We start from the raw sequence: 19,218 nt of genomic DNA on the forward strand, positions 1-19,218 counted from the left end.
CATTTCACTTTTCTTCTGCCACTAGGCTCCATTTTTTATGGTTTTTTTTATTCCTTTAGAAGAACTTAGTTCAAGATTCCTATCTCCCTTGACTTTCTGGCTCACATTTCCCCAGTTCTGAGCTACTGCTCTCATTAGCATAGCCCCATGAGTCAGGTTTTGTATTTTGCACCTTTCTTTATCCAAGTACACCAGCAAAAATACTTTGGCCACCTTGACTTCAAGGCATCCTGCAGCTTCTCCACAGCCATACATACTTCTTTCCCTAATACAGATGTCTCATGACTAAGTGTGCAAGTTGAAGTGAAACAGGTAGATGCTGGAATGCAGCACTGCGAGGCTGTTTCTTGGCTACAGACCATTCTGTTTGTCAGCTTCAGGACAGACTGCTTTACAGTCATCCTGGAAGAGGGATGGGGAAATGCTCCTTTTGGCAGTATCTAGGAGCCCATCCTTGGTAAGCCTGAGGTCCCTGCCACTCTTGTATGCACCCCTACACCATGTGTGTGCTACGTAGGTGTGCCCACTGTGTATCGGATTCAAGCTGACTGGTTTTGGGACCATTGATATTTTACTCTGTTTGGTGTTAGTACCAGTTCCAGATAAGGTAGAGCTGTATGAGGACACATTTGTAGGAAAATAAGGAGGATCGAGTTTTACAAAGCTGCAGTGACATGATGTGCCCCCAAAGCTGATGATGTCAACAGGAATGTTAATCAGAGCAGGTAGCATTTTTTCCTTCACTGAAGAGTGGAAGCAGAGTAGATCTAATTTGTTTTTAAGGCTTAGCCATTTCTGAATGGCACTTAAATCTTTCCACAGAACACTCTTGTCCACCCTGATCTCAGCAGCAACAAGACAAACACAGGCATTTTGACCCTTACTCTTTTGTTGTTCTGGCACATTTCTACTTGTCCCTAGGTGTTTACTATAAACCATGCAACAAGAGATGTCCTGTTCGCTTATAGTGGAGAGAGCTTTTCCCTCTCCCTCTGTCACTGCAATGCTTGAAAGCACAAACACGGCTCAGGGTCTCATTTCACATCCGTTGTGGAGCGTGGTAGTGTCTAAGTGACCGCCCAACACTCGTTCTTTCGCTTTGCAACTGATTTCTCTCAGCTTGGCAGGTGAAACTCCAAATAGGTACGTCTGGCCCATTCCCTGGGGAGCTTAGAATGGCACAGACTAAAGTGGGAGAAGAGCTGACAGCTTTAAAGCTTTAGAAGTGGTAATAGGAGAGGCACGAGAAGACTTTTGTAAGTCACTTTCTCCCACACCATATTATGAAACCAACTAATTCCCATGCAGTGCATGCTCATGAGGCCAACTGCCACTTCCACTGTTGAATCCATGAATAAGTGCTTGCTCTGCACGGAGATGAGTGCTGGTCCCATATGCTGGGTTTTATTTTGTAGACAGAAGAGTTGACACACTTTTTGTCTCAAAGATCAGAGTGCAGGGCGTGTTTGTGTAAGGACAAATTACACAGGGTAGGTGCCTTTGTGTTCCTTAGTTAGGAACATAAGCTGTATTTCTGTGTAGAGGTGGGGGCTTTGGCAGGTTTTTGAACACAGGGCATCACATATGCAGAAAAACTAATGTTTATTTCTATTTCACCTAATGAGTCGAGCAGGATATAAACTTAAAAGGAGCCAGGATAAATACAGTATCCACAATGCCCTCTGGCATTTTCACCCACACTTTGTTCTCTTTCTCTCCCTCTCCCTGCTCACATATATGCACAGTACATGTGAGCACACACATATGCGGACATTTGATGCATGGCTTTTATTAGTGCATTTGCCATTGATTGATTAGTACTTAGTATTAGTACTTCTTCTATTGATTGATTGCAGATGAAGTGACTATTTGACCTTTAATTATGAGCCTTGCTATTGAAAATGACATTGAGCTATGGCTTCACATAATCCATCTGGAAAGCCCGACATGATGCCATTCCCTGGAGTTCATTCAGTGAGAAAAGAAGAGGCCTCAAGGAAGTGCAAAGCTATCACTGTGGCTCATTTAAAAAATACTGCAGTTGTTGCTTGCACTTACACAAAAGTTGCAGCCAAATACAGAACATTATTTTATTTTTTTTTTCAGAGAGTGAATTTCTGGCTAGAAGTTACAACTCTAAAATACAGGATTGTCAAAAAATATATTCACTTTAAGTCTTGGTATTTACTATGTAAAATTAGTTTATCAGCAAAAATCAGAGTATTGCTACCTGTTTTGGCTATCACAAGGGCAAATATTAATACAGTACATAAGATGAACAGCAGATTGGTAAAACAAAACAGAACAAGAATAATAACCCCACCTTATAATAAGATCAGGGTATTGTTTGTGATGGAGAGTGTATTTTTCCTCATTTGGATTTAACAAAGTAGCAGTTCTTTCACCATGGAATTCTGAAAGTAATGCAATCAAAGTTTCTAGGCTACAAAATACTTTCAGGAAAGAATAGAGTTCATTTTAGAAATAAAAACCAAAACACTTACTTTCTCTTGTGTTGTTTTAATTTAATTCAGATTGATTTTTTTTAAATACTCAGCTTCTTACTGCATGAGTAGACAACTGGTAGTATTTGAACAACTCTTAAAAGACCTGGTGTGCTGCACAAGTAGGTTCAGAGACAACTCAATTGTCTGTGAGGAGTTTACAGCCCGTACCTTCCCCCAGGCTCCCCAGCTGCACAGTGTGACAGGGTGCATCATGTTCACATATAGCTCCAATCTGCTCACAGTTACCTGTAGTTTGCTCATGCTTTCTACAGATAGCTCCATATAAAATTTTTCAGGATAAATAATATATTGAAATGCTGTACTAATCAAGTGCGGGCTCTTCTTATTGTGTTGTGATAATCACCTTTCACCTTTAAATAGAAAAATGCCAAAATGTTCTAACTCATGTTAAGATAAAAGGTGGATAATGTTGATTTTAAAAAGGAGGCATCTCTTAATAATTCTGTAATAAAAAGTGAGTTGGCAGATCGGATACATTGCCCTGAGTATTCAGGCTATTCTCTGGTATTCTTGAAATATGGTAGTTTTTCTCTGCTCTTGGCAGAGAACTGTTCTCTAAGGCAGTTATTCATCAAGGTACTAATTGTGACAAGCTATAAAAGTGTGAATAGTTCCTCTGACTTTTACATAAAGCTATAGAAAATAGTCACGGTTATTGCTCTCTGAAAGTTTTCAAGAGTAAGACTCTTGATGCTGTCTTTTACTTTCAGAGCTTTCCTATGAGTGTTGAACAGCAGACATGATTGCTGGCATCCTGTTGTATTTCTTGATGTTACTAGTGCTTGAGTTTGCATATTGTATCTTTTACAGACTTTTAGTCTCATTGCTTCCCCAGATGTCTGATAGGGTGTTGTATGTAAAAATGATCTGGCTACTCCTCCACCTAGAACTGGTGGGTGCTGGCCCTTGGGGCAGAAGGGAGGCTGATGGGAGGAATATGCTTCAAAAAATTGGTGTCTTCTGAAGGCTGTGTCTGTACCCCTCACCACTGCCAGAGAGTTAGATATTCTCCCATTCCTGCTTCTGGGATCCCGCAGAATTGGGCTTAGTGACTTAGTTTTGACACAGGGATTCTTTGGGCCAATATGAAAACTTTTTGTCATCACTTCAGTCTTTGCCCAGCACTTGCCCGTGAGGAGCAGCAAGTGATTGGCTGGGCTTTTTCCTCAGCTCTGTAATTCCCCTCTCTGTCTCTGGAATATAAGAACCCAGGGATTTGTGTTACATGAGAAATACAGTGGAGAGAGCAAAAGCAAAAGCACCTGGATCTACTGCACTTTCTCTCTCTTTCTTTTGCAGGACAGCTTGAGGACAGGTGGATCACATTTCCTAGCTCAGCAGTCTTCTAGAACCAACATTTGGTTATTACCAAACAGTATTATTATTTAGGTTATTACCAAGTAATTGCCATGTCTTCTTTCTCAGTAGACCCCAAATAATACCTGGGAAATGCTATTACCTTTTTTCAATACAGCTGCAAAACCATGGTTTTATATATATAGTTTACTCAATATATATAGCTATGTAATATGTTATATAGATATGTTTTTATATATATCAGAATATAAGCAAACTGAAGTACAGACAGAGGATTTCTGTAACTTGGAATAGGGTGAGTGTTCTGCACAGACAAATCCGCTCTGAGCTGAGATGCCATCTTCATGTGTAAACGTTTCTGTAATACTTAATCCACCACTTACTTTGAGGGGGCTGTTTTCACAAGAAGTCAGGCTGGCCATTTGGAGTAGGCTGGGGTTGCTGGGGTAGTCTGTGCCAGAGCATCTCTAATATTTTCCCTTGTTACTTATACATGGCGGGCCCCACACGACATTTGCCTCTTTCAGACCGGAGCATCCCTAGGGGCTGTACTTTCAGGAGGGAAATGTGCTGGCAGGCCAGTCTGGAAGCAGGAAATGGCATAGTCCAGTGAGTTACAGTGGCATAGAATACCTGACTCTCCTTTGGTTTTTAACCACAAATATCACAGTCTAGTATATCTAATCTGTTGCAGTTTACTCGATTTTGACCTCTCTGTGATTCAAGAAGGGGAAATACTAGAGTAAATTAGGGAATCTCCTTTCTTTTCTGACCTGAAACATATGTTTCTTTGATTAGACTTAGAATGTGGCAAGAAATTCTGTACCAGCTCCCAGGGCTTCCTTTTCATCTGTATAGGTTTTTTATTAATATTTAGAAAGTTTGCCTCCAGCAGTACTAAAATGTGCATCAGAGGACAACAGTTGTTTACTGTGTTTGAACTGAAGAATCTCACCCAGGAGATCTCATTCACTTGAAGTTTACATCTCTCAATCTCGACTTGCAGAAAGAGATCGATGAATAACAATTGTCATTTCAGAGTTGCACCTCTCCAATTATTTATTTGGTTGTGTGTCTTTCCAGATGTACACATAATTGGATCAGACACTAAAAACCAGATTGCAGGTTTTTAATGACAGCAAGCTCATACCTCTTTATAATGAAATAAAAAAAAATAAACACACATATCCATCTGTAAAATGATAATGACACAAGAGCTCTCCCTCCCTACCAAAACCAGTTAAAGTTAATTTATCTACTTTAAGAAACTACATTATATTCAGCAGATAGCTGACAGGTTACCCTTGGGAAGATCCATGTTTGGACATGACTCAAGATATTTTTTTTTACCTCAAGCTGGCAGAGGCTACAAGTGTCACCCATACTAAAGCTGGTGAGTATTGAAGATGATGTTGAGTCTCCCTGAGAGAGTTGCATCTACATTTGCTGCTCTCAGTGCACCTTCTGGCAGCCAGTCTGAGCTGCTGACTCCAGACACTTCCAAAGCAGTGGGTGCGAAGATGTGAAAAATCAACAGCAGGGGCAAAATTTAGAAATCTCCTGTTGCAGGACAGTTTGGTAGTCTGCAGGAGGGATCCACCTCTAAAAGCTGCTGTGACCACTGCGAGCACGTAATGCTTGTCTGCAGAGTTTTAGAATAGGAAATAATATCCCTCAGTGTTTTTAGGAGGGAGCTGTTTTCTCAAAATGCCTTCCCTAATGGAGCATTAAGCTTTTCTGGCCTCGTATCTCCTTTTCTTGGCCACAGAAATCAGATGAAGAGAGGAAAAATTATGCTGGTATTCCTAACAAATGTTTTTTTTCTTTAGGAAAAGAAATGTTTTCCCTGTTTATCATTTATAATGAATTTGTGTTTCATGTTTTCCTTTGCATCAAGGTTTCAGGTGGAAAAAAGCTTTTAAAAAAATGTAATTAAAAGATACTATGAAACAGGTTGTCCCTGCTTACAAATATAATAAGAACAACTATAAAGCATGTTTTTACTGGCTTTTTAAACAATATGTTTAAATAAAATCCATACAACCAAAACTTTAATGCTGAGAAATCTTAGCCTCAGCTCTGTGTGGAGAGGGCAGTAATGTTCAAGGAAATAATCAAATTAATGTTATCTCAACTTCGTGTTTTTAGGACACTTGTCAATCTTTGTCCAGAATTCCTTTCATTAGTAGTTCTCACCTATTAAACCTTCAAAAAATGTTGGCTACAAGAATTATAGAGAGAAGGGAAGGAAGTGTTTAAATTCTGTTCATTTGAACTTTGATAGTCAATTTGTAATTTACCTTGTGCCTTGAGTAAAGTGATGTGTATGAAGAGTGAGCTGATATCCAAGCAGTAATAAAAGCATTGAAGTGTGAGTATCAGCTTGCAACATTGCTATGCCCACATTGTGATGCCAAATTAAGGTTAAGTCACATATAAAATATGACTTACAATGGTTCAAATAATTCTTGAATTCCCTGTTAAGTAATTGCTACTACTATCATATTGTCAGACAGGTGGAGGTGTTTGGAGTCTGAGGCACTAGTCTTCAGTTGTTGGTGTTAAATGTTTCATTGTTAGCAGCTGGTAAGATTGCCTATGTTGTTCATTAAACATCACTTCCAATCTGAGTGCAGCCTTTGAAAACCCAGAAATAGACAAACTCTACTTTCTTTCTTTTCCTCCCAGCTTTTACAGTTTTACTTACTTAAAACTTTGATAGTATCAAGATGTGCTGTTCCCTAGTAACTGTACTTACGTTGCACTTGAATTACTGATCTCTGTGATGAATATAGTGAGCCAGTTACCTGAAGAAAAAGAATTAGTGAAAGCATTCAAAGCATATTAGATTCTCCTTCTTCACTTAAATGTTAGACCAGTCCAGTTTCGTATAACATAGTGTAAATTCTTGCATCCCAGCATAACTATGGCCAATATATGACCACATCACTGATTTGGTGCAGAGCCTTCCCAATAATTCTAGTCCTGCAAAAGAGGTAAATCACTTAATGTAATGCGAGGGCATGATGGATATTCAGATAAATCATTATTCTTTCCCAAGGAGAAGGATGAAGGTGAAAATGTTTTTGAAGATTAGGGTCTGTGCAGACCTCCAGAATGAGCTGGGACAAGCCTCCATTTTGCAGTTTTCCCCTGCATTTCTTCCAGACTCCCTTAATGTCTCACAGTCCCTTGTGAAATCTCCCCCTCAGACGTTTGTTTTTACCACTTTGTGAGTGTGTTTTTTGCTTTCCATTACACTTGTCACTGACCTGAAATATGAAAATGTACTGAAAAAAAAGTCTTTATTCCCTGAAAATATTTTAAGCACAAGTCTTCCTACAGCATGTATGAGGGCAAAAAGACACAGTTTTCCCTCTACTGTAATGGGATTTCCTGTTACACTGGAAGATACTTTCTTTGGTTGAAATGAGAATACTCAGTAGCAAGCAAATACTTGTATTGTTATGTGTTATCAAATATTATTCAGCTATTCCCATACCTGAAAGAAACTGGTCCTGAGGGAAGCACATTCAACTTGAATTCAGGGGATGCCTTGGGGAGGGCATAGATGAAGGAAAAAAAAATCCTTAATAAGTTAATCTGTCAAAAGCATCTTCTCCTGTCGTGATCCCAGTATGTCATAACAGAGTCTGAATGGGGGCAAGGAACATCATCTATCCCTCGTTAGCCTTCACTGAGGGCAGGAATAGTGTATGAACTTCTGTCTTAAAACTAACCATAGCAATGATTTGTCTGGGAAGAAACAGGAAAGCCCTTAAGAAAGTGTTAGAATGAGATTAGCAGCAACTTGCTGTTCTGGTAGCTCTCTGCATGAACAACTTTTTTCTGATCCTCTAAACTGGACTTTACCTGACCCTCACCACGCTTTCCCACCATGCAGTCACTGGGCTGCATGCAGTGCTATTCTGAAACTTGGCAGTAAAATTTCAGATGCTTATTTGGCACTCTCTTTGCATCCTAAGTTCAGAACCCCCCTGCTCTGGCAGCTCAGAGGCAGTTTAATGCAATATACGCCCCTCTTTACAGGCCTTTTCTTAGCTGAAAAAAGAAAGAGCTATTTGACCAATAACGTTTTCTTCACATCTACCCCTGAGAGGATCCTCCAGAAACAGAGTAGCATGGAGAGCATCAGAGAAGCTGCCATCATACACTTGATTCATTTTGTATATTGCACCTGGAGATTGTGGCAATTGAGAGTTCTGAAATGCATAGATGAGTAGAAGGAAGAGGTGAAAATCCAGAGGCTAAGGCTTTTCTTCCAAGTATTTCTACTGCCTCTCTGTGAGGGTTCTTTGGTGTTCTGATTCCTGAATGCTGGGTGGTTCCACAGCCCTAGTGATGACCTCTTTGCTTTGCCCCAAATCTCTTTTCCTGAGAACAAATGCTGCAGCATTTTGTGTTGTGGAATGTGTGTCAGTAATGTAGGCAGTAAAGTTTTAGGATAAATTGTTATGAAGACACTGAAGAGAAAAAACCTATACAGTGAAGTATGTAAGTAGAGCATCTAGCAATAATTCTGCTTTGGGTGTGAGAGATAATGGCCTGTGTTTCAGTGGTAATAAAAATGTTCTATTAAGTTCTCTGAACCCATTGCAATGTGATAGAAAACAGCAAATGATGAAACAGTGCTTTAAGGGGAGCTTACACATCCAGTGAGCATAAAATAAACATATTAAAATAGAAAAAAAACCCCTGATTTCCAGTACTTATTGTTTTATCACTTCCATCATGGGTATAGGATAAAAGAAAACTCTTACTTGCTTGTTAGAAGAAGAAAGCTCCTACTTGAAGTTCTTACTTGGCAGATGTCAGTTGAAAGCTCTGCTAAGGAATATGCTGCAATGTCAAACTCTGTTGGGTAATTTTAGACAAATGTGTCATGTGTGACATGGAAATATGGCATACTGTACATTAGTGATTTCCCAAGTGTTTGGATCAGGTAGTAATGTGCTGAGAAAGTGCTCTTTATCTCTCCACACTGTGTACTTGTATAGCAGTGGGGAAAGGCTTTTGGTAGAAATTACTTTAGTCAGAAAAAGAATCCATTTACAATATGTGCCTTCTAACATCTTTCAGACAATGCATTGTATTAAAGAGGCATTTTTTGATTAATGTTTTATAAACATTTTTCAGCATGACAGCTTAAAGTCCCTGTAAAATTGTAAATGCGTGCATAGTGCTCACTTCCATAAAGTCAAATGCCATCTCATAAAGTCTAGTTGGATCCTGTCAGTGACAGTGACACAGAATCAGTACCTTGGAGCATTAAAATTAATTTGCTTCATTTATATTACTGCGGTGATAGCTAGATGAAAAGAGTCCTATATTTAAATTATCTTAAAAATACCTTCAAATATTTTAGGGGTTTTTATTATTATTATTTTACAGTTAACTAAATGTAGTGAAGCGCAGCATAATATTTTCATGGGCCTTTTAAGAAGGTGACTACGAAATGAGAAAGTAGCAAAGGGGAAAGGGGTGGATGTGGGAGGCTATACTGTGTGCAAAGCTGGAGGAAGGATTAAATGGCTCTCAGTTGTGCAGGCTACTAAAGAAACAGTGGCCTTTGGCCAGGGCTGATACACCACAGCCTTGGAGCCAAACTGGAACACCCTGGAGCAATGGGGAGAGCAAAGAGGGCTTTCCTGTACTGGACTGTAAGAGCAGTCCTCTCCCTCTTCCTTGCCCTGGCTGAAGGTCACGGGTACACAGTGTTTCTCTTGCTAGTTGTTCCTCAGGTTTGCAAAGTGCTTATGTGAAAGAAGGAGCTGAGTGACTATGCAAACAGGGAGAAAAATGAAATGTACTCTGTATCTTCTCTTGGCTGCAGTGGGACTGTGATGTCAGTGCCCGCTGCCTTTAGTGGAGCTTAGTGATTTTAGTGGAAGCACCCAAAAATTACACTGCTGCAATGACCTGAATCAAAGGTCTTGAGAAGCAAACTTGAGGAGGCTGGAAACATGGGAGTGGAGAACAGGAGGGAAGAGGAGGAAGGAAGAAAATACAAATGGAAAAAGAGCCAAAGAGCAATGAGGAAGATGGGAACATGCACTGGTAGGAGAAACATAGCCAGGCAAAGGGGAAGAGGGAAATTTGGGTTAAAAATGCTCTTGTTTGAAAGGGATATCTATGGAATGATCTCTGTGTTTCCTCCCTTCTGCTACAGCTGTCTGTATTCCTGGTCAGGTGAGGTGCTGCTTTCTAATCCAGCTGGATACCACATTCCTTCTTTCTTTGGAGGAGGATGGAATACAAACCTTACTCGTGCCTGTCATGATGTTTGGTCAGCTCTGATCAAAGAGATGGACACACATTCATGCAATAAAGCTCTTTAAAAGATTTTGGCAACTCAGTAGCTTGTTAAACCCCAATTTGAGCAAAGCTGCCCAACTTGGCACCAAACCATAGAAAAAAACTTCATCATTCAGGTCTCATGATATGTTGTGAGAGTCTTTGGCAGAGGAGTTGAATTAGGCTGCTGGAAGCCTGAAACTTCCTAAACCACAGCAGCATGAATGGGTGTTTGTGGCATGAGCCTTCAGACCATGGCAGCAATCCTGAACTTAAGGAAATGATTATCTGGAAACTGATAATGCCAGTGTTCCTCCTCCAGTGCCAATCAAGATGAAGACCCACAGAAGTCAGTCCACTTACCCTGAAATGCAGATAAGTGAAAACAAAATCCTTACAGGCATTGTTCTTTATACATGTGAATGCAGCCTTAATGCTCCAGATGGCAAATAAATACCTGAATAATATTGGGGCGTGGGGAAGCTGCCATGTACTTTTGAGGAAGCTGAAGCCTCAAGTAGTGGTCTGGGTTTTTTAATGTATGTAACTTGATCTTGTGCAGAATTTTACTTGCCTTGGACTCAGTGTAGCTGTCACACTCCATTGGCACTGGAAGCAATATGCTATAAAAGATGAGGAAAAGAGCAGTGAACAGACCAAAATAAGGATAACCATTTTGCTTAGCACCTTCATTCATCAAAGATTTAAACAAATTTCATTTATTCTATTAGTTCTGTCATAGCCATGCCTGCTCATGTTACTCCTGTTCCAGTCAGTGTTTTTGTTATAGCTGCTCCTAGTGCTAGTTCATAATCTCAGCTTGAAAATGCATAATGGGCTAAGATTCAGCATACAACATCAGCCCAAGCATTACAATGTCACTTTTCTTCCTTTGGCTGGGATTTGATTTTCCTTTAGTTTGGGTTTTCTTGTTGTTTTGTGTTTCATTTCTTTCCCTTGTGTTTCATATATATAAGAAAAATATAGGTTTGAGGTTTTCTAAGAGAAGGGAAAGTAACTATTAAAGCACTAGTTGGATGTTTGCATGAGTTTTATATATTTGGAAAATATTAGGAGTCATACTGATGCTTTCAGTTACTACATATTGCTACTAAAAAGTTTGTACAACATTTTAAAAAATAGATAAAATCACAGCTGTTTTGTTTTAGCTTTATGATAATGTTACTGACACAAGCATTTGTGACTATACCATGTGGATCTCTGTCATGAAATATTTTCTGAGAGAGTTGCAGACTGGCTGAGTTGGAATTAAAAAATCAGAAAGTGCCTATTGAGGCAACAGGGCTTTTTCAATTTCCATTGAACTATTCCTTACATGCAAAAATGATTATTATTTCTTCTTTTCCCCAGTTAGCATTTCCTGGTAAATAACAGGAACTTTAATTGCACATTTAGTAGCTTACAGGAACCTATTGTTGTGACATGTATTTAAACAAGCTGTGAATTAAGAACCTCTTTCCACCCAGTGATCTAATTATATTGTCACACTAATTATAGTATTTTGTATTTATATTTGACAACTTTAATTTTCTTTTCCTAGTTTACTGAAATAGCTTTTCTCTAGAGAATTTACCTTTTAGGCTGGAATTTCTTATCTTTTCTTTCAGAAAACGTACAGTAATCTAAAACGTGTCTCAGTCACTTTGGGTCCAATCTGTTCATGTCTCTACCATTAGCTTTCTGTGTGATCTTAGGCTGGTCATTGTAGTGTTTCTGACTCTCTGTAGGAGCCCTATTCTGCTTAGTAAAGTGGTTTTGGATCTGTGGATGAAATTGCACTACCAAAACACCAGGTACCGTCTTACACACATAAATATAGCAAGTTCATAACTTGAGACTCTCATATATTTTTCTGAGATTAGATAATGGGAAAGGACCCACAAGGGTCAAGTTGAGACTTGGAAACAGGCAATAAAACCTTTATCTGTTTGAAAAAAAACAGAATGATGGGCATATGAAGTAAATTATGTGTCTTGGTATAATGAAAATGCCCATTTAATTTCTATCCAAATACTATCTATTCCCAAGCCCCAGAAATTACTGTTAATAATAAACACCCCTATGGTGTGATAGGTTCATGATGTTTTGAAGGTAATTATAATACTAAAATTAAGCATGCAAACCCTTATTTATTTGATTTGGTCATTCCCTGGAAATATCCCCATAAGTAAAGGCTACTAGCATGGGGATGAGATTTTTAGTGGTGTAATGTGATGAAGCTAATAAAAATAGTTACAAGAAATGGTGCTGTGGAAACATGAAGATTTCAGCAAGCCTAGTCATGTGTCAGCAATAGTGGGGCACTAGTCAAGTGGGAATATTCAACAAATAAGCTGTTTGCTCACATAGAGGGGAGGCAACTTTCACAAAGGGAAACCTGAAAGGGTGTTGAGGACGGGAATCTATCCAATATATAAAGAAAAGTTAACATGAATGTGGCAACTTTGGCTGAAACATCTGCTAATGGGGAAATGGAGGGGCATGTGGCACAAAGCTCAGCTTTTTGCCACTGCTGAGAAAGGAGACAAGGCAAGGCCAGGTTGGATGGGGATTTGAGCAACCTGGTCTAGTGGAAGGTTGTCCCCTTGGCAGGGGTTTTGGAACTGTATAGTCTTTAAGGTCTCTTCCAACCCAAACTGTTCCGTCATTCTATGGGACATTCAGATGAGCTCTGTGGAAGTGGTGTTTAGTCTGCTTCACTGCAAGGTTGATGCTGGCAGAAAATTCCGAGAATGACGTTTAGGATGAGGGAGAAAATAAGGTATGTTCTCAGGAGGCTCCTGAGGAATTCCAGCTACTCTTGTTGGTGACGATGCAAATATCTGGTCAGGCAAGACAGAGCTGGTTGCAGGTTTTGCCCACACCTGCACTTTGTGGAGCATGGTAGCAAAGTTCCAAGATTTAAACAGATAATTTTGAACAATACAGTGTTCAAAGTAAACCTAATCGGTTTCATTACTGGAAAACTGAATGACATTTAATTTTACTTATCATATCATCAAGCAGGAAGATTATGCATGGAGTTATCTAAAAAAATTAGCACTGTGAAGTGCAAATTCAAGCTCTGAGGAAAAATGGCCCATCTTTAGCTCTCAACACTCACTTCCTTCTGCATCTGCCAGCTTCGTACTGCAGCTGCTGCCTAACTCTTCCCAGGCATGAGCACTTCTTATTGCTCACTCAGTTCACTAAACCTTTTCTCTCTTGTGCTCTCTCTCTTCTGAAACACACAGGTAGAGCAGAGATGTGAGCACTCACCTGCAGAATGCATGAATCAGTCAAAGCAGGGAAGGCTGTCATTTGGGTGCTCACCAGCTGGCAGGGAGTGTGCCAGGAAAACATGACCCTTCTCCAGTGGTGAACAGACTGAAGAAAGGTCACAAGCAGGAGTCAGGCAGGTTGGATGGAGGACAGTCATGCAAACACAAAACAGCACAATGTGAGGAAGTAGTAAATAAGCAGTAGGGAACTATGCTCAGCAACTGAACAGTCACGCTATAGCAGAATGTGTTGTGTGTGAAGCCTGCAGCAGCAGTTTGACAACTATTAGCATAGTTAGAAAAGATCTTTTATGGCATTCCCTACTCCTCCCTTTCCGCCACAGAACTTTCTCTGCTGTGTATTTTTTGTGTTCATGTTCTTGCTGGTTTAGGTTGGATTTTTTAATATATCAAACTTCTGAGTCTTCATTTGGTTTCTTTTGGGTTTCTTTCTTTTTTTGGTGAAATGTCAAGGTAACATAAAATGCTTTGCTTTTATCTGGAGCTCAAAGACAGAGCTAAGTGTCTGTCTCCTGTTTTTCTGCCTGCAGGGATTCCCATGCTGAAGATTGTATTTGCAGGTTATGAGCACCTGTCCTTAATTTCTGTCCCCTTGCTCATCTATCATCCTGCTCAGATTCTTCTTGGCAGCCTGTTGGTACCAACGATAAAATCCTGGATGGTTTCTAGGCAAAAGGTAAGAATTCCTGGATTTCATTTATAATGGAAATTGTACTGTGGGGAAAAAAAATACCTGAACACAAGTCCTAAGCTCCTCAGGTTCCTTCTTGGTGAAGGGATTTTTCTGTTTCTTTGCTTCCCCTATGACAGTGATAGTCAGAGCAGTATCAAATTAAAAGTGCTGAACTTTATTCCCCTTTGAAAAGGGGGCTGAAAAGACTCTGAAAAAATTCAAAGCTTGAAGTTAGACCTCTATACTTAATTCAAATTAAAAATTCATGCAAATTATGAATTCAGAATATGCCCCATAAAAATGGATCCACCTTGAGCTAATTGTCACAGCTTTAGATCTCCTTTATGGAGAAGTGACAAAGAGATGTCCACTGTAATGAGAGCTGGGCAAATCAGATAAAATGAGGGCACTTTCTGAACTGGATTGAAGTAGGATGAAAACACCTTTTAACTTGGGTCACCCTTTTGCAATAGCAAGAAGTCTACAGCAGTCTAGTGCATCACATTTCATGCCAAAATTATGACATGGGATAGCTTGTAGGATTATAGGCTATAACCTAGAGGGTTTGGCACCAACATCACTGATTCAAATTATGCTTATTTCAGTACAAATTGAAGGCATTGATATCTGACAGCCATTCTGTGATTTATATGAAATAATTGCAGTGGTTTTAGTTGGATTCTCAGAATAGTAGTAACCACCTTGCAAAAAGCTAGTCCATGGAATAGATTTTAATGCTGTCTTTTTAATGTTCCGAGTTAATAAAGATCAAGCCGTGGCAACTGAAGCAGCCTTGACAGCCAGTTTCGGTGATGCTTCATAGTGTGGGAAGCCCAGCTTCACCAGTACCCCACATTCTCCACTTACCAGTGTAGAAATTTTATTTATAACTCTCATATTTCCAATTTTCAGCGAAACCCAACAGGCTGTCATTTTACTAGCTTCACTCCACTAAAGTAACCTTGCTAACCTGAATGCTAAAATTCTAAAAGTCAGTGATTTTCATGTGTTACCCGAACTGTACAAAGCAGGAAAACTCAGTTTTCAGGAGCTGAGTTCAGAAATCAGAACTTTTTTTAGATATACTGATCTTAGCCTCCAAAAATGGAAATTTGAGAGTCAAATATCATTTATCCAACCGTCTGAAAGTCATGGGTTTTCTTTTAATCAGAAATTATCAGGAGGCACTTCAGGTTGTATAAAGAAAATTCCATGCTATTCCTGCAGAAAGATACCTAAAATTGATTCAATGACAGAACAATCCCTGCAATGATGACTTCTCTTCAGCATGTCACTGCTCTCTACTGCCAAAACCAGGAGTGGAGCTGGAGTTCATCCAGACCTCCCTGATCCTCAGGGCAGTAATGGCCTTTAGGGGCTGCTGTCAGCTGCTGCAAGTTAAAACAGCCTTTAAACAGAGCATCAGAACAGTCAACTAGCACTGGAGAGATTTACAGTTCACCAGCACTAGTTTCTTATTCATTAAGCATCAAATAAACCTCCTGTGCTAATCAGACTGTAATGCTACTGTAGAACCACTTTGGGGGATTGTTGTTCTGTTGCAGCAGTTTCTTCAGTTGGTCTTCTGTATTATTCACAAATGTTATTTTAATTACTCTTTGAAAAAAATCAATGAGGTTGGGTCTGGTACAGTTGCAATAAGTATAATAGAAGTGAATGTTTTGACTGGATAATGGTCTCCCGCTTTGAAAATAAACATGTCATCATCACCCTTGATGTTTATTTTCTACAAACACCTTGGCTTCATTTTGGCATCTCTCTTGCAGGGGGAGACGGTTATCCAGTCACAGTACTCAACTGCAGTGACATTCTTACTTAATTATGATAGTACATGTGATCTGGTTGTATGAAATTGAATTTAAATATTTAGAAGTTCATCTACACTAAGGTATTTCTAGTTTGTAAATATGGCAGCAGAATCTGCCAAACTACAAAGTTAAAAAATTGTTTCCCCAAACAAAATGTGGAATGATGTCTCTCTCCAAAGTCTCTTGCTGAATAATATCCAAAAGACTAATCTCAAGTGGCTGGATTTCACAATAGTTAAATGCTGGTGTTTCTGAGGGGAATATAGCCTATTTATTTTTAAAGGTTTGGATTTTTTTTTAAGGGTTTACATTTTGCTGGAGTGATTTTCAAGCAGAGCTTACAAGCTTTGAATGCACAATATTAAAGGTTAATATCTACAATAAGAATCCCCATCAGACATCTCTCAGACTGAAAATTGCTTGTTTAGCCAACCCACTGGAGATGAGAAGTCTCACCCTTGACAGACAAATGCCAGTTTGTCAGGGCTTTTCATCCAAAAGACTTAAGGAAAATGGAGGTCCTAAATTTTAGGAATTTGCAGATGTCAGTGATTTCCCTCTCACTCAGGCCAATTCATCCTGCACAAGAAAGCACCAAGTTTTTTTGTTGCAGAGCACACCAACAGTCAGCATCCTTCAGAGTGACCACATTGGTATACAGGAGCAGCTGAAAACCTAACACCTTTTAAGCCTGTCACATTTCTCTCCTAAGTTAGAGAGGCTGCTTCCTCCAAACTGGAAGCATGATCATCTGTCATTGAGTTGAACTTCTGTCTCACACTGAATAAATAGCTTAGCTACCGCAGTTAGCCAACTCTGTGGGGAAAACAGAGCTGGACCCTGCCATCAAATAAAGGCATGGGGTTTTTCTCTTCTTCAGCAGCAGTAGACTACAGCTACAAAATCATCAGGTGTCCCCTGGCATAAGATCACCTCAGGACTGGTGGATCTTGGCTTATTCCTCAGGAAGGAAGGTATAAACGTCGAGGTGCATGGCATCCACCACTGCAGCAGTGACTATCCTTTCAGCAGGCTTCGAGCCATGTGGAAGGAAGCCAGGGAACACAAAGGTGTTGGCAGAAATTTTCTTTGCACACTTTCCCTAAACGGGTCAGAAGCTCTGTGCTGCAAGTAGTTTGAGTGGGCTCCAAATAGTTGCTTTCTAAAAGGCATCTGAGACCCATCTCCTCTTCCATCTCTGGTGCTATAGGCATAGCCCTTGTGGTTCCTCTCTGAAGGCTGTCTGAGTATGTGGAGGTTGGGATGGGCTATCAGAGACAGAAACATCATCACAGACCCCAGAGTGGCCTGTCAGCTCCGTGCTGACTCCTCTCTCAGCCTCCCAGAAGTACATGCAGCATTTCGTTGCCCCTTATAAATGAAAATCTTCTCTTGTGCTGTTGGTTGTCTTCTAAAAATATAAAGAGTGACTGTTTTGTTTGCTGTTCACAGGCACTGAAGTTAACCAGGCAGCCCAAAGCACCCGTGAAGGTATAATTGTGGAGATGGCCTGTGTCACAGTGAATGTATATATGTACTATACTGTACACATGGACAATTGAGACAACTGGGTTTTGTGAATGTTGCTTCAGTGCATATTTTATTTTTATATATATATATATATATATATTAAAAGATACCTGTTAAGTGCCTTACAGATGCATTTTTGGCAAAAGCATTGTTTCCAGAAGCCACTGCGTTGGTTACTGCAAGAGGTTGTACAGTATTTTGGAGTCTTTAGTTTTTTATTTTTCTAACCAAGTGAATGGTCATGACTGACAGCTGTTTCTTCTGTTGCCCCTGCTGTGAAGCCAAGGTGCACCAGCTGTAAGTCTCTGTTTTAAACTAGCCAAAATGACCAGAAGCCTATCCCACTGCTGGCTTACCATGGGGAAGAGCTTTCTGAAGGTTTTTTTCTGAGATTGACTTGAATTTCTGTGTGACTCTGTTACACTCCCTAGTCATATGACTGTGACATGCCTTTTTCTTCTGAGTTTGTGTATACTCAGCATGGGGCCATCCATTGGATAGAAGCTGAGAAGCATGAATCATTTGCATTTGTTGACACAGTTGTCTAGACATTCCTTCAAAGTTAATGGTTTCTCAAGAAAATTCTTTTAATTCCATTGTATGATATTGTGCCATTGTATGTCTTAAATGCCTCATAAGCTTCTTCAAAGAAATGGTCTGGTGCTTGGGATCTGAGTGAAGTATTTGTGTTTGCAGCTAGGAGATCTTTTTGTAATTTATCCCTGAAGAAAACAAATTTTTTGTTTCCTTTTTTTCCTTTTCCTTCCCCTGGTACAATGCATGGAGACCTGCAGTGACAGAATTTAGGATGCTAATATTGAAACAGAGCCTTTATTGTAGTATGCCAAGCTATGTTTTCTTTATTGCTGCATTGGTAATGAATAATACCTTGTGAGGACAAGAAACTTGACAATTATTTTTTTTTGGTAATTAAAAGGATCCTTAGAGTAACAGAAATGCTTAGCTCATTTGACAATCAACCACAACTTTTTAAAAATTATATTACTCTTTTTAATAAACTTACATAACAAAAGAATAAGAAATACTATTTATAAGAGAAGTGTTGAAGAGAAAGGAACCCAGGCATGTATTTAAACATATAACCAGCAATGCCTCTTGTCTGGATAGATTTCAGAAACGTACATAGTCCAGACCGGGAGCTGTACCCATGTGCAAAAAGTGTGCTGGCAATGGTGCATTAAAGTATTAAAAGTAATTAAAGAAATAGGTCAAACTTGGATCAATATAAATGCAAAAGTTCCACGTGTGTCATGGTTAACACTGCAGCTAATGGTGCAACTGAGTGCAAACACCTTGGAGCAGATCTTTAGCAAATATAAATTACTGTAGCTCTGATACGGCTGAAGCCGCTTACACAAGCTAAAGATCTTTTGTGTGACAATAGGCATGTGAAATTCATATCCTTTTGCCTTAGTGAAAAAATATTGTGCTTGGTTTACCCAGTCTGTTATTTCTAGTCTGTTATTCCTGTGAAAAACAGGAAAGTAATCTGGTACCAATCCTCGGTGCTTTACCAGACGGTCAGTCTCTGTTGCCGTCTGTGTGAGAATCTACGGGGTGTGCTGACAGCATCACCCTGTTCAGAATTGTCATCACCAGTAAAACGACCATGTGACAAAGGTGTGGGAGGTGGCAGCATGCGGAATTCTTTCATTCCCTGGAGGGGGATCGAACTCTCCCCGCTGAGCAGGCGAGAGGGCTGA

The 19,218-nt window shown here is 39.7% G+C and overlaps 1 protein-coding gene across 1 annotated transcript in view; it reads left to right on the forward strand.

The window, feature by feature from the left end:
• The window catches only part of SLC10A7 (solute carrier family 10 member 7), a 152,493-nt gene that overhangs the window by 128,375 nt on the left and 4,900 nt on the right, over positions 1-19,218 (forward strand). The window contains exons 11-12 of the mRNA XM_029959591.1: positions 13,993-14,138; positions 17,417-17,455. Of these exons, the coding sequence (XP_029815451.1) occupies positions 13,993-14,138; positions 17,417-17,455 (185 nt within the window). The remainder of the gene's footprint in view (positions 1-13,992; positions 14,139-17,416; positions 17,456-19,218) is intronic.

Source organism: Manacus vitellinus, unplaced genomic scaffold (genome assembly GCF_001715985.3).
Source record: "Manacus vitellinus isolate BGI_N305 unplaced genomic scaffold, ASM171598v3 scaffold_0_pilon, whole genome shotgun sequence".
In the NCBI taxonomy this organism is placed as follows: Eukaryota; Metazoa; Chordata; class Aves; order Passeriformes; family Pipridae; genus Manacus; species Manacus vitellinus.